The sequence below is a fragment of the Schistosoma mansoni genome, chromosome W (assembly GCF_000237925.1).
Source record: "Schistosoma mansoni strain Puerto Rico chromosome W, complete genome".
Lineage (NCBI taxonomy): Eukaryota > Metazoa > Platyhelminthes > Trematoda > Strigeidida > Schistosomatidae > Schistosoma > Schistosoma mansoni.
The window spans coordinates 39,046,343-39,062,939 of NC_031502.1; the positions used below are offsets into that span (position 1 = coordinate 39,046,343).

The window sequence follows — 16,597 nt, forward strand, 5'->3', positions numbered from 1 at the left end:
CCACTGCTAGCCACTATCCATCTCTGCTTAACATGCTTGTGAATTGAGGCTATATCGAGGCAATACGCACAGTATGCACATATGCCAAATAGAGACTGACCAGTTGCAGTCCTAACACATCGATGGGAAGATTCAAACAAGCAATACTAAATGAATTATATGGCTAGTTTTATGGTACCGAGAAACTAAGCTCAAAGCCTTAAGGTATGAGCTCATTAAGTTGCATTTAATTACTTACTATTACTTTTTCATCCATTTCGATAGAAATTCATCTTTAAAGTATAATTTTATCTCTATTGTTTACAATGAAAACAACCGTTCAAAGTTTAAAGCAATTTGTACATTATGAAACCATTATTTTTAGCTGGGAGAGCTTATTAGGCATTCATAAACCTCAAAGTTTTTATATTATGAACTGATGTAATCTGAAAAACCACTTGAAACCAAACAGCATAGACACTGAGACTCTTCAACAGTAAAAAATATAGAGAACAAGAATAACAATAAAATGAGTAGGTAAGGAACACAGACAAAATGCAATACGATATCAGGAAAGAGAAACAAAAAGAAGTCATATTTTCAAACTACTGATCCTTAACATCACTATGATCTCAATTGAGAACTGAAGTCATACAATCAAGGATAATGGTCGGTAACCTTGTGAATAAGTGTTGTTTTGGTTTAGTTATCATGAGGTGTCGTTATTTAAAAAAAATTAGCAATGGGTAAGATCCTTTAAAGTCGTACGTAATTGTGCCCTCGAGGTATTTCTTGTCAATCAGATCATCGTCTTCTTGAAAGCGAAAAAAAGTAGAATACCCATTTTACATACCGTTTTAATACTGGTTTTAAAACACCGTTTAGTAATTTATTTCGAAAAAAAAGGTTCACAGTGGTTAGACTCAATGACAATGCATATAAGGATTAATTTTCCGTATTATTTTAAAAGAATCACAAAAGGGAATGTATGAGAACTAACCACGACTGAATACAAGAACCAAAGGTGGTGGACGTGCAGAAGTAGTTGGCAATGATGTAGATGATGATGATTGTGAGCCCAACATTTTTAATGGATTGTTAGGAGTTAAAATACTTTCATCAGAAACTGATACATTACTTCGATAATTTGACTGGTTACAATTAATAGTTGGAACCTTCCTATCCAAACTGACCAGACCTGACTGGATACAATATAAACGAATACCAGCAGCAACAACATCGGACGCCTCTCCGAAAGCATGAATCTGGTGGTTAGTAAAGATAAGCACTAAGATTAATAAAACCTATCTACATTTACTGTTGAACAGCTGTTATGATAAATGTTTAGTTGAAAACAAGAGGGAACAATGACTTGACGATAGTAAAGGATTACAAGAAAGAAAACAAGCTATGATATAGAATCGAGGATATTTAGTAATTAGATGTTTACTACTAAGAGTAAGGAAAGGGAGTACATTTACACTACTGCGATATATTTTAAGTCATGCTCTTCTAACTATGACCTGTAACTGTAGATCAACAATACAGTTCATTTTAGTCTAGATTATAATTAATAGTCTAGTTACTGCTTAACAAGTTTTTACCATTATAAATTTACACTAAAAGCTTAATTTCCAATCTTCAAAAAGCTGTGATTTATACATATTGATAAGATTTACATATTAACTTAGACCAAAACTTAGCGGGGTGAACAATTCTATCTGCATATTTAAATGTCAGAAGTGAATATTGTACCAGATATGAAATCAATATTACTGAAGTACGAGTGATTTGGGTTAAAGTGATAAAATGGTACCCTTCTAAAATCAGCAATCAAAACAAAATTTCAGCTACAATAATGTTCACACAGACACTTTATGATGTAGAATGGTGAGATGAAACAAGATTTGGAAAGCAATGTTGATAAATCCAAGAACAATTCGATTACTAAATCATCGTTCATCATTATATGTGAAAATCATATTTGAAATAATATCAGCGATTGAAATTTAAATAATCCCAACGTTTCGTCCAGCAAACTTATCTGGACTTCTTCAGGGTAATAATCAAAATTAAATTCATCAAAGAAATATGTAGCGTTTAACAATCAAATTTATACTGTGCTAATCTAATTATATTTGAATGTTGATTTTAGTAAATAGAACAACATGAGTCAAGTTAAATGTGAAACATGTGAAAAGTTTACGATATGAAAATAAATGACTGAAGGAATTGTGTGTGTGTATGTATGTGTAAGAATGAGTTATTAATGAGTGATATTTGGTGTTAATATGTTTTCATATGAAGGAAAAATAAAATTGTAAGTTGAAGGTTGAAAAACTGTTACTGAATCATTGAATCGCAAGTAAAAATGTACATAATTCTGCTGCTAAAAATAACTCACATTAATTTCAATCCAAATAACAATGCATGTGAAATAAACAGGTTGAATAAAGAAAGGGTCCAATTACTTGTTAATGAATATTTGCCGAGTAGTTGCTAGCCGAATACCATCATTTCTGTTTACGCTGTTCTTAATCACTTATATATACAGCGCTTCTGCTGTCAATCTTTCTTTATGAGTGTTAACCCTTTCTGAGGTATCTTGGCCCCTTCAAAATTAATCCTGTGTCCTGTTTCTAACGCATGTAACGCTATCGCAGACTTATTCTCAAGTTTCATTATGTCAACCGAGGATTTGGGGACATTTTTTAAACGCTGTTTGTGCTCCTTAAACCTTGCATTCAATGGTCTGGATGCTTCTCCCACATAAGCTGCATTACAATCATGACAGCTGATCTCATAGACAATATTTTGTTGTTCTTCCTTCGGAATTTAACCTCAACTTTCACTAATCCCGATCTTATGGTGTGACACGCCCGAAAATACACTCTTACATCATGCTTGTTTAGAATCCACTTGATTTCTTCCGATGTTTCACTACGGCATTGGATGACCACGGTGGACTTCCAATCTTTCAGTATACATTCTAGCTTAATTTTTCCTTAAAAACTCCTTTGGGTAGTTGTTATCCCTAAGTGTAGACAAAACTCTATTCAATTCAACTCGTTGGTCTTCCTTATCTGTAACAAGCTTAATACTTCTGTTAGTTAAATTTCTTATAACCATAACTTTCGTACACAGCGCATGAACCGGACAACTAAAGAATGCTATTAGGATGGTTCACTGCTTATTTTCAAGCATTTGAAAAACCACATTGCACCAGTCAAACAAGGAATTAGAAAAGCAATTATATAATTGAGTTTTAATAAGATGGGAATTTTTCAGCAATTAAAAAAGCGATGATAAAAACCAAGTCTAAAAATTATGTGATTGCTTTGAAACGATTATGGACAATAATATCTCCGAAAGCATTATTTAAGTTATAGTGTAACATTATATCATATGAAATAACAAAACTAACCCTGGAGAAAGTCAAAAACCATTAGAAATAAAAACAATGTTGATAAAACAAACCATGATAATCTGATGAAATGACAAATAAGTTTAATCACAAAAGTGGCGTCAAGAGACTAACATAAAAAATAATACAAACATATTAGTTTCTGGTTCTGCAAAATTAATTTGCTTGTGAGCTGCTTACAAGGTCCGTTTGTACAATTATACCATGTAAATGCTTATTATAGGTAAATGACTACGATGACAACAAGATTTTTTCATCTTACCTAGGAGTAATCTATTATTAATGTATGTGTAAATAATATTATGGACTTACTCGACAACCCATGGGAGCTAAATCACTTTCACTTGTTAATTTAAGCAAGCGTCCCAACTCCATGCCCATATAATGAGGCCAACAATAATCTTTGTACAAATAGTAGTCTGAAAATAGCGTCGGCAAATTTAATGTTAATAAATCTGTATCTAATTGAATCCAACTGAGTGATAAACTTGCGGTACATAAATGTTGACCAAGAAAACCTCGAGATTCCAGAAGATAGGTCACTGCTACAGTCTAAAATACGAAGAAGTTTTTTCAAAATAAAAACGGGATATTTAAATTAAAATAAATAGAATAGCGATATCGTATGCCTAATTTTCACCAACTTCAGGTTAGAATTAAACTTTAAATTCAGACTAAAAGAGTTTCCTTAAATTACAATGTAACTACATACAGACATTCATGTGATAGACTATATTTTCTTAGTAATCATCACTTAATATTTACGAGGATTAAATAATATTAATTAACATCTTAATTTTGTTGAGATTGGTTGCTAGTAGTCAGTTTAAAACACCAAGACCCCGTGAACCACTTAAAAACATACATACAACATTGCTATATCTGACTAATTCATTTTGTTTCCCTTATCATTAGTAGCATACATTTAGTTGATACATCGGGAGCGAAACATGAAAAGGCGGAAATATCAAGGGAAGTAAGTGCTTTTTCCTTTATCGAATGTGAGAGGTAGATTTAATTTGCTGTGTATAAGTTTATTGTATGTTTGGTACTGGACCAGTTTTCCTTCTTTTTTAATAAACCATTTTCCTCCATTAAAGAGGAAGAATGTATTTGTAAAATCTCAGCGAATAAGTTTGAAGTAAATCCAACGTTTCGCCTAGCAATCTGGTTCAATCCTTTTCACACAATTATAATCAAACATCAAAATTATCGAATATGAAAAGGTACATGATTCTCTGGTTAACTGTATACTAGATAGGTCATCTAATCAACGTTAACAATAATTAAAGTAGGTATTTGCTTTAGTATGTAAGAGATATGTGATGTGAAACGAAAAGTGTGCTAGGATAACAGATTGTGTGCATTTGTAAGTGGTGTGAGAAGAAACTTCATTCATTATATATTGCCTTTGACCAGTGAATCGAATGTCACAGCACGCATAACATGAAGATAAATAAACAAAATAAAGCGATGAATTAAAGAGGAAGAATGTATTTGTAAATGAATGTTTGTGTTACTTTCATTGTTCCAGTTAATTGTTTAACATATTGATAAGACAACTGACTAGAGCCGTTTAATGTAATTGCTGTCATTCAGACAATAAGAGATAGATAAAATGGAAAAAAGGAGTTCAGGTTTACGTATTAATTATTAGTTGCCATTAAACAGCTAATTGTATTCCGTCTCTCCTATTAATACTATTTGGATTTGTCCATATGTGTAGGGCTTCAATAGTTAGTTTTTCTTTGTAAGAGTTAAAACCTTTTTGAAGGATTCTTGTGTCGTTGAAATCAATCGTATGACCCGATTCTGAGTGTAGTGCTATAGCTGATTTGTTTTCGAGTTTTCTTACACCAAGTGGCATTAAGGTTACTACATTTGATTTCATGAACACTATTTTTTTTGCTCCTTCTTGTGTAATGGATCTTTGATTCTAATTAGTTTCCATCTTAGAGTGTTGTTTGTTCGAAAGAATACTCTTACATTTTGAAGAGTTAGGATTCCTCTGAAATGTCTTTACGATATGGGATAACCATTGTATTAACCTGTTCTTTTTGTTTAACTCTTGTTTTAATATTTTTTCGGTCTTCGTTCTTACTTATTCTTGTTATAAAATTCCTCGGATAATTATTCATCATTAGTGTGGATATAATTAAATTCATTTCAGTTACTATATATTTGATTCAGTGACAAGTTTATGAACTCTAGTCATCAGATTCTTGGCCACTAATACTTTGGTGGAGTGAGGATGTGCTGACTTAAGATATAGAAATTTCCCTGAATATGTTGACTTTCGTAATATACTAATTTTAAAACAATCGCTATACATCCTTTTAACCAAACATTCTAAAAAAGAGAGGATTCCAACTCCTTAGTGAACTTGATTTTGCCAAAAATGTTGTTAACTTGCCTAAACAGTTCGTTTAAACCATCTTCCTTTATAATGACAAAAGTGTCATCTACGCATCTTAACCAGACTTTTGGTGTAAGGGGGCACATTGAGATTGCATTTGTTCCCAATGAATGCATGAATAAGTTAGCAACCATTGGAGAAACCGATGATCCTATAAATAACCATACCTGTTTGTCTGTACAGATCTCGAAAACTGAAAACAGTTGAATGTAAACAAAAATCCAGGGACCTAATGGACATCGTTGTTTAAGTTCAGTGTCAGAATCTAAGAGATTATATACAATATCTAAAGCTTTCTTAATAGGAACTTTAGTGAACAAAGAGCATACATCAAAACATGCTATTAATTCATCTTCTATGAGGATAATGGTGATAATGTCTCGCAATTTTTCAATTTACTTTTTAGTTAACGATCAATCTCAGCTTAATTGTTTCGTTCGACTTTTAGGGATATGATTTTCACCCAGAAAATTGCTTACACGATGAACGAATAGTTTTTATTAATAACTCATTCATAAGGTATTTCGTTATGAGCCACGCGAAGTATGAAGGGTAACGATACTACTCAGTTGCCCAAACCAAAGTAGGTGGGGCAGGGTTCAAACTTGAGACTTGGGTTGAAAATCAGCTATTGATCATGATAAAGTGCATGAAACTGAAGCCTAATTATATAAAATTAACGATGATATCTACAGTTACGTTTGTCGATTGTAGCGTAAAAGTAAAACATTGTGGTGTAGCGGAAATGAGTTTCTTTAGCCTAAAATAACAAATTTTCGGGATATGGATGCTGATTTAGTCTTCCCTATATTCTACAATTGTTGTTTGTTTAAATAACCTTTCTAGACAGTGAATTAAAAGGGTTGTGAAGCGAAAATGTTGTATTTTCACATAAATTTCCAGGTATATGACGAGTGCTCGTGCTATTTATTTTATTTATTTAAACACATAAATATTGGTACAAGGAAGTACCAGATAAATACGCGCCGCACAAATCTCATTCGATTTGTGTGAGGGCTGTGATACTGCCCAGGTGCCCAGACTGAAACAGGTGGTTTTCTTAGGGGCCCACACCCGAACCTTTGACCTAAAGATCTGATCTACAAGGCAGTGAAGCATCGTGAGGAGATGCAGTCCCATGGTAGCCGGTGACCAACGATTGATTCATACGCCATTTGTTCCCTCAGGATACTGGAGCCCATATGCACTAATGGTTTGGAATCAGGGTTTTCCAACTCCCCTAGGTGGACACTCCACATCCACCAACCCGGTTAAAGCGCCAGACATTCGCTTTTCGTCCTCTCACTTTCGTGAACAACACCCCCGCCACGAGAAGGCAGTGAGTAGGACTTCCCTGGCAGAGGTTATATACGCGTGGCCATGTGAGAGCATTTTGAGAGGGAGAGCTGACTCTCCCCACTCTCGATCGTACCAGGGCATTTGGGGGCAGTATTCGTGTACTTAACTCAGAAATGAGACTAACACATACTTGAAGGAAAAGTCCTTAGAAATCAGGTTTAAGCAGCAAAGTGTATAATATATCGCTGCTTTAAGCAATTAACCAGAAAAAGTTAGATACCTCTTTGGGGATAAATATTATCAATCTTGTTCGTTTGATATTTTTCGATTGATCCACTTCACAATGTTTAATTACCGATAAGCATGAGCTAAACTCTGGTGGGATCATATAAGCAATCCTAAATCGGATAAAAAATTTTATGTTAGTGAAACTGTAAAACAAATGCATATAGAACTCGTTTAAATTTCATTCCCTAAGATGACTTAAGTACACAGAGATAAGTAACTGAAATATTCTATGCACCAATGAACTACTACGATTTGATTTCGAGAGCTGTGTTAATCAGTAAACAAATAATCACTATGAACAATGGAAACAAACTTGATACTGAAGTGGTAATTTGATACGTAGTTCATGGACAGGATGATGAGGGAGAGGGTACTTGTCTTTTGTTTAGCTGGTTTGGTGTGATGAGCAATTAGACTAAGAGTCAATCAGTCACAACGTAGAACTTTGTACGTACGTATATCAGTTCGAGTTACCATAACACATTAACACAGAAATGCAGTTGTGGATTCAAATCCCAAAGTGGTAGTAGTAAGCGTATAAGCAGTAGTCCGAAAGATTAGGGTTTGAAGATGTCATTCAAAGAGTATAATCCAGTGAAATGAATTTGGAAATAGAAAAACATAGAGACATGAAGAATTCAGAAGACCAGAATTTGGGAGAACACAAAGAGTGGATGCACCAGTTAGTCTACACTTACCAACATGGCTCAGTCCACTTGTCAGTGACTTCATGGATTTGTGCCACGTTTTGGTCTGGCCGCCCCTAGCTTTCTTCCAACCTACTCCTACGCCATAAAACATTGCACGTTGGGGCAGTCGGTGGTTGGGCATACGTAACACGTGTCCCATCCATCTCAACTGATGACTACGAGTAAAATCTTAAGTCTTAACACCAAGATAGAATATTGAATTGACATAACGAACTTTGGGGGGCACATTGGCTCCCAGAGCGGATCGAAGTAGTGTTATGTTCAAAATTAGCCAGAGGTTGATGCGTAGTTGCTATTCCATTAAATGTTAATTAAAAATTAAATACGATGGAATTTATCATTAGATTTGGTTGACGAATTTCCCGAAAAGAAAAATGTAGATTAGGAGAAGAGGTTATAATGCGTCATTGAACAAAGCTTACTGCTAAACTTGCTAACGTTCAAAATTAATTATTTAGTCAAAAATCCCATCAACAAGCACGTAAGTTCATGATTTCGCTTGTCTTGAGCTCCTGTTCTTCAGCATCGGATTTGAGAGCCTTTCGTTCTTAGTCATATCCTAAGTCAGTCAGTAATGTACAACGCAGAAATATGCATCAGCTCAATTTGATACGCCATCTGCTTTCTTAAACAATCACGGTAGTACAGCTGGTCTGAAATACTACAGGAAAGCTATGTCATCCAACAAAACAAACACACCTTGAAGAAAGCTAGCTTACCTCTCATAGTCCGCCTTCGGAGGACTTTCAGCAATTTTGAACACCTTCGTGACCGACAACTGTCTTAAAATGGACATGCTGGCTATACGATCGATTGCCTTCAACAGCTGCGCATCCACAAGAAGAATCTTCTGTCCTGGTAACTACAATCTAATCATTATGAGTTGAAAGTTATTTTACCAGAGAGAAGACCCTTCCGAACTCTCTGAGGACGGACTGACGTAAGCGTTCAGTTGTGAATGACATTTAAGCGAAATCCAGTTGCCAGTGAGTTTGGGTTTAACATGGGAGCATTTCGCTACTTTAGAGAGAGATAATTTGAGAGAAAACATGAAAGTGTCAGTCAACAATATATTTAGTAACGAAAATAACTGGGAAATATAAACATGCATATGCGTAACACAATATGCTTTTAAAATCACCCACTTTGTTTTGAAGAGAAAACACTATCTGAGAGTTTGTATGCACCCAAAGTGTATTGTATAATCTCTATAAAAGTATGTGCACATCATAACATAGAACACGTCGAATCTCACCCATGAAACCAAATTTAAAGTCATGACTAAAATAGTCCTGTACCTAAACCATATATGCGTTGATATTGAAGGTTTGCTGAAAATATACACACGGAAATCTGCAAAATCGTGAATTCGAGGCGATTTTGTAGTCAAAACTAGGAGCGGAGAGAACAAGTTTCAGAATAAACATTTTTGGAAGGTTCATTGACACAGTTTGAACCTTTGAAACTTATTATAGCACTTTGCATTAAATGGTCAGTTAAATTAATATTTTGCGAAGTGCACAAACACTGAGTGATAATGCCAGGATGTTTGGGATGCGTTTCTCCCCATCCAAATGTAAATTGTTACTCCAGGACTGGCCTGCGTCAACACCTGAACTAAGGATAGGGAGTGAAGTAGTCGAACGCGTCGACAACTTCACTTATCTTGGAAGTCTGATCAGCCCTAATGGGTTGGTGTCTGACGAAATCTCAGCACGGATTCAAAAAGCTCGTTTGGCTTTTGCCAACTTACGTCACCTATGGCGAAGACGAGATATCCGTCTATCAATTAAGGGACGAGTATACTGCGCATCAGTTCGTTCTGTTCTACTTTACGGCTGTGAAACATGGCCATTAAGAGTAGAAGATACTCGTAGGTTACTAGTATTTGACCACAGATACCTTAGAAATATTGCTCGCATCTGCTGGGATAACCGGGTAAGTAATAGTGAGGTTAGACGCAGGGTATTAGGGAATTATGGTAAATCAGTTGATGAGGTCATGAATCTTCATCGACTGAGATGGTTGGGCCACGTGTTACGTATGCCTGGACATCGATTACCACGACGCGCAATGTTGACTAGTGTAGGGGATGGTTGGAAGAGAGTTAGGGGCGGCCAAACCAAAACATGGCATCAGTGCTTGAAGTCACTAACTTCTAGTCTGAGCCATGTTGGCAGATGCAGACTACCTGGTTGGGGTTCGCGTGACTATCGTAACCAATGGTTGGAGACTCTGTGTTACATGGCTCAGAATCGATCACAATGGCGTAGGTGTATACACTCTTTATCTTCCCTTAAACCTTGAGATTAAAATTGCTTCATATCTCTCTTCCTTCCTATACTATATCCTTATATACAACCTTTCTTTATATACTACCACCACTAAATTAATTACTTCTATGAATCCGGTGTTGATCTTGTTGTGCTAACGAGGTATGGCAACTTGGACCGATGCGTATATGTGCCTGGTCCTACGTTGTCGCTGACTGACTGACTGACTGCACAAACACCAAGAGTCGCGACACCACTACACCACACAAAATATAACGTCCAGCATTTAGTAGATTTGCATCTAGCCTGAAGGCACCTTGTGTTCTAAGGGAGTGTTAGGAGCAGTAAGTGAGATCATACAAAGGAGAAAGCATAGAAAAACGAGCTGATGACTCAGTAGGCACAGAATGCATTTACGTTTAATAACGAAAGCATTTAACAACAATTAGAAATAACATGAGCGCTACCCCCTGTTAATCGAAAAGAGACGTTGATGAGGTGAGAGTGAATTACAATGAAGACCTAACAACCAATCATGACACTGCTTAGTTATAAAACAATTAGAAATAAAGTAATGAAATAATGGCTTTGATGGTAATAACTAACCTCCACAAGTCAAATTATCCATTCGATGGAAGAAGAGAGTAAGTCTATATGTCTACGTACACACTAGGAGTTGAGCCATTATTGAGAATAAGGGTTATCACCCTATAAATTTTTCATCAATAACTGGCATCAGTTATGAAGCAAAAGTGGTAGTAGTAAGAGTTAAACTGGAGTCCTGAGTTGGGTCAACAGATTCGTATCAGTGTCTCCATTAAAGGCTGACATCAGATATAATGCCATGCTGCATTACTTTTCTGTTTACAAACTTGTGAGGTTCAGCGTGTGATAGAAAAAGGGAGAACACTATCTAGCTTCAATAAGCGCTCGAGATTAGGCGGTGAATTAGATTAAGTAGAATGAGTCTAATCTAGAGTCAATACATCAATCAATTCAGCCAGTCATCACCCATGATTTACTTTATCGTTGTATAATAGATATTTCCAGTGATTATAAACATTTAAATAACAAAATATTTTCAGTATTCACTTGGTTACCATTGACATGTGAGTTATCTATCACTGAACTTCAGAATATTAGAAAAATAATTGAGGCGTTATCTTTATTTCGGTCGGTTAACTCGCGGCTACCGGCATACTAGGCTTTACCGCTAATGCCGAAAGTTCTGAGGGTATTACGTGAACCACACTCAAAGCAGGAGGACTACAGTCAACCTTGACTAGTAGTGTGTCTAAACAAAAAAAAGAGGAAAACAAAACTAAAAACAAACATTTTAACCAAACTGCAGATCGATTTGCTTACACTATATATCTGCACATCTTTTGCTTGTTATTGAAAGCACAGTTATGTTGACAGATACTGATCACGTCTTAACCTATGACTTTCGTAAAGTTGGTTATGGGGTGTCAACTATCGCGAAAGTGTCAAAGCTGAGTGTGACTCGAAGGAACATTGAAGTACGAAGATATGAATTTTGTGATTTATATCTTGGAGACGATCACATGACGGGAACATGCAGCTAAATATTCGAATGCGACACTGCAGACTGCAAAGTTAAATATCATTCGTTTCTTTATACCATTATGAACAAGAATGGTCCAAGGGGTTTGGACGGAGAATGGAATGTTTCATAAATTGATCATAATTTTATCGCGGTTATACTATTTCACCAAAGTGGAAGTCTGGAAACTCTGACTTTTTTCTGGATAGTGGTTGGAATGGTTCTCTCATACCCAAAGAGGAAACTGATCAATAAAAGATTGAAAGTAAACGTTCGTCTTTAATCAAGGGACATTGCTTCAAAAGACGCTCGCAAGTAATTTTCCTTTAGACAGTAAAGAATCTGTGGAGATCGGTCAAGATTATTCTATCAGTTGGCTACTGATCAGTGATGAGAATCAAACAACTAATTGTGAGTTGAGACGGTGGGATCGTCAGAAGTGTATAACACTCCCAAGATTACGGAGCAAAGTAGTAAAAGTCCTGATTAGTTGTAATGTTCCAGACACACTCTGAGGTTTGGAATAAATTATATGATTGATTATTTGATCAAATTACATTACTAAAGTATTTCTTATTTTATCTTGCCATACAAGCATGTATTTCAGTTATTACCAACCATTAAGTTCTATGTCACACGATTTCGAATTCGACAATCTAAAGAAGAACAGCTTTACTTTCATTTTAATCAGCTAAGTGATACAGAATCGTAATATATTTAATCTAACTATTCTCAATTTATTTACAGCGGAGGGAGAAATCAGGAAGGAGCGCTGGAAGCTGATAGGACACACATTGAGGAAAGCTGTCAACTGTGTCACAAGGCAAAGCTTCGCATGGGATCCTCAAGGACAAATGAGAAGAGGAAGACCAATAAACACATGACGTCGAGAAATGGAAACAGATATGAGAAGAAGGAAGAACAGCTGGATCGAACTAGAAAGGAAGGCCCTGGACAGAGTGGGTTGGAGAATGTTGGTCAACAGCCTATGCTCCATTGGGTGTGACAGGCGTAAGTAAGTAAGTGAGTAGTTCTCAATTTATCATCAAAGAAGTTAAAAAGTGGTGTTTGACATATGTAGGCTTGAAATTGCTTGTTTTGTTGTTCAGAAATGATGGTTTCTTTAATATATACTCAATTAAAGTACGAATTTTGTTAATCTAAATCCAAAAGTCTCATGTTAATATGGTAATTTTGTAGACATACGACTGGTTGGTCGATAATGACGTTATTTCAATATTAAAGTTAGGACGTTGAATAGTATGACTGGTAAGAGTTATTTGTGTTAAAATAATCCTACTTTATAAGGCCATTAATCTGCTTTGAAATCTGCAACTCTATACTTTATATTTATTGTCATATTTTTGTACTAGTCACTACTACTTTAGAGTAACAAGTAAGTTACACTTAATCACTTGTGAATTTTTAAATTATAGAATTATAATCTGCATATATGTTTGAGACATTAGTTTTGTAACTGATGCCGGAGTAGTAGTTCAGTAGTTAACTTGTTTACTTCTCAAGCACAGTTCGCTGCCTCACCTATTTTGACTGGATTTATCCCATGCTATCAGTGCTCCTCATATTTAAAGCGTGGCTAAAAAACAAGTACAGAAGTTTGTAAGTGGCGAACTAGTTAGTGAATAAATAGTTTAATAATTAATAAAACTACTAATAATATGTTGGTCTCAATATTAATTTACATTGATCATTATTCCATGGATAAGTAGGATTTTATCTGAATATCTGAAAACACATTCATGAAACCTTCAACTGTCAACAATGATTCCTAGTTCATTGGAAATTAAAGTTACTCGATCTAATGACACTGAGATCTGAAGACTATGAAATCACTTACTCTTTAATGATCAATATTTTAAGCAGTGATGTGTCCAATTATTTATCAATAATATCATGTTAACTATGAGATCAATTATTTATAAGCTGTTATATATACATGATTAAAATGCTTAAAAAAACATCCCATTTAAATAAAGATGTGCTGTTTTTATAATTATAAGCCTAAAATCAATCAAATACATTGATAAAATTACATCTAATTAAAATAAGAGTAAAATATAAATATAAAAATTTATAGAATAAAATGAACAATAAAAATATATTAAAATGGATTCAACAATATAAGAATCACAGGGATTTTCTTCATATCAATTATAGTAGCTATACTGTTTTAAGGTATATGAAAGGTGTTGTTCAAAGTGAATTTTTAGAAACAATTTTTGGAAAAGTAACTGGATTCTTATACAGTTTATTATAAAGTATGATAAATAAATCCACTTACTTACTTACGCCGCCAACCAGCATTCTCCATCCAACCCTGTCCTGGGCAATCTTTTCCAGTTCTTTCCAGTTAACATTCATCCTTTTCATATCTTCTTCTATTTAACGGCGTAATGTGTTCTTTGACCTTCCTCTTTTCCGCTTCCCTTCACCATTCCAAGTTAGGGATTGCCCCGTGATGGAGTTTGGTGATTTCCTTGATGTATGTCCTATCCACTTCCAACATCTTTTCCTAATTTCCTCTTCAGCTGGAAGCTGGTTTGTCCTCTCCCATAAAACGCTGTTGCCGATGGTATCCGGCCAGTGAATGTTGAGTATTTCACGTAAACAACTGTTTATAAATACTTGTACCTTCTTGACGATGGATGTAGTAGTTCTCCACGTTTCAGCTCCATGCAGTAGAACTGCCTTGACGTTCTCATTGAGGATACTCATTTTAAAGTTAGTTGAGAGTTGTTTTGAGTTCCATATGTTCTTTGATTGTAGAAATGCGGTCCTTGTTTTGCCAATCCTCGCCTTTACATCTGCATCAGATCCTCCTTGTTCATCAATGATGCTTCCCAGGTACGTTACACAATGTAGATTATGTCTTATTAATCAATACTATTTATATTGTCTATTTATATTTGTCTCAGATAAACGATATTAAAATCAAACTCATAAACATTTATTTTGTATAAACGAGGATATTATTTGCATTTTTCAAGTAAACAAGATTAAATTTGGAATTATCTGGTCATTTTGCGTCATGACGTTTTGTTGTTGTTTATTAACGATGCTTCCCAGGTACGTGAATGTTTCCACCTCTTGCACATTTTTCTCAGTAAATAAAAGCTTGTCTAATGAACAGATCAAATTTATTTCAATATGTCTCATTTAATTATCAACTTATTCAATATCTTCTACAATATACCTGAAAGTTTCTATTCAATTGTTCTTCTTACATCAGTTTTATTATTTTACTAACTTGAAGAATTACTTTACTGAAAAATGTCATTGTTTTCCAAATGATTGCTGCTATTTCAAATTTTACAGTTATTTTAATATAGGATTTTGTGGATTCTTTCTTTCAGGTTTAATAGTAGTGACAGTAGCTACTTAAGTGATGTTAAGTCCAATCAAGATTATTTCTTAAACTAACTTCAATAAAGGTCTGCTTAGTTCACTTTGTTTTAGAATGGATTATAGTTTTTCTACAAACTAGGTTTTGTAAACAGCTTTCCACTTTGTCCGATAAACGGAACTTCATATTGCTGATTTTGTATCCTTTATTTATTTTTTGTTGTTGTATGGCATGATACGTTTATGACTGCTGTTCATCAACAAATAAGAACAAAGACATTTGACCAACCAATCAGAAACTTACTAGATGAATAAATCAATATATAAAGGTAAATTTTAGGGAAAAGTGAATCAGAAAATTAGCCTAACTGGGAAAATTTACTCACTTGGGATTTGGAAATATTCAAGATATGAAAACCACCGATATGAGGGGAGCATTTGCTTTCTATGGAAGTATTCTAGCTCTCAAAACTCTAGTTCTTGCAGGAGCTACAATTATCAAGCGCTTGCAAACAAAGGTATCACTTCTTTATTTATTCATAATGTAATCTTTAATTAGTCTTCCTGCAAAGACCAACCGCACCCTGATGTACAATCTATACAGAGGTAATTTGATTACTTTCTTTTAAAATAACTAACAATTCAAGATGTCATTCAAATGATTTGGAGAATCTGGTACCATTTCTTTTTCTTGGTCTACTCTACTGCAGTACAGATGCACCAGCTACAGTTGGATTGTGGCATTTTCGAATTTTCGCACTAGCTCGAATTTTACACACACCAGCTTATTTACTTACAGAAGGAAGATTTCCTATAGGACTGATATTTCTTGTTGGTTATATTGTCAATATTTCATTAGCATTAAAATCTATTCTGTATTTTTCGGAAACATGGTAAACAATAATGGTTAGACAAATTACCTCAGGGAAATTTTGTATTTCGTTGCTTTTTTTGTGTCTTTTCTTCTTTTTTTTGTAATATGCTCATATTTATTGATTTCGTTTGTTTATTCTAAAGTTTATTTTACGCTCCTAGTTAATTATTACGATGTGACGAATAATATATACATAATATTATTATTATCTGGTGTTAATCGACTTGAAATATTGTTAGTTCTTTTTAATTAATGCAATAATTTTCTAAAAAAATTATATTGGAGTTACGTAACACATTTTATTAAACACGTACAATCATATATATTATTCCGAGAGGAATATTCATCATTGCGCATCCACGATCCCGCCTCTCGAGAATCGAACTCAGGAACAATCAGTCTCGCGT

The 16,597-nt window shown here is 34.7% G+C and overlaps 2 protein-coding genes across 2 annotated transcripts in view; one reads left to right on the forward strand and one right to left on the reverse strand.

Moving 5' to 3' along the window:
* The window catches only part of Smp_024000 (putative vacuolar protein sorting (vps33)), a gene marked incomplete at its 5' end in the record, with an annotated part of 40,005 nt that extends 31,093 nt beyond the window's left edge, over window positions 1-8,912 (reverse strand). The window contains 4 exons of the mRNA XM_018789644.1: window positions 980-1,244; window positions 3,716-3,955; window positions 7,399-7,516; window positions 8,836-8,912. Of these exons, the coding sequence (XP_018655066.1) occupies window positions 980-1,244; window positions 3,716-3,955; window positions 7,399-7,516; window positions 8,836-8,912 (700 nt within the window). The remainder of the gene's footprint in view (window positions 1-979; window positions 1,245-3,715; window positions 3,956-7,398; window positions 7,517-8,835) is intronic.
* Window positions 8,913-15,688: 6,776 nt separating this feature from the next.
* On the forward strand, window positions 15,689-16,397 carry Smp_024010 (Microsomal GST-1). Its single transcript, XM_018789645.1, has 3 exons — window positions 15,689-15,834; window positions 15,876-15,922; window positions 15,964-16,397. Exons 1-3 carry the CDS (start codon window positions 15,727-15,729, stop codon window positions 16,211-16,213), a joined length of 405 nt encoding a protein of 134 aa, XP_018655067.1. The 5' UTR covers window positions 15,689-15,726; the 3' UTR covers window positions 16,214-16,397.
* Window positions 16,398-16,597: the final 200 nt, after the last annotated feature.

Excerpts from the sequence above, each read along its gene's own strand:
- Smp_024010 (XM_018789645.1), top strand. The coding sequence starts at position 15,727 with ATGAAAACCACCGATATGAGGGGAGCATTTGCTTTCTATGGAAGTATT. Across the intron at positions 15,835-15,875 it reads TCAAGCGCTTGCAAACAAAG|TCTTCCTGCAAAGACCAACC; the intron begins GTATCACTTCTT and ends ATCTTTAATTAG. Across the intron at positions 15,923-15,963 it reads GATGTACAATCTATACAGAG|ATGTCATTCAAATGATTTGG; the intron begins GTAATTTGATTA and ends TAACAATTCAAG.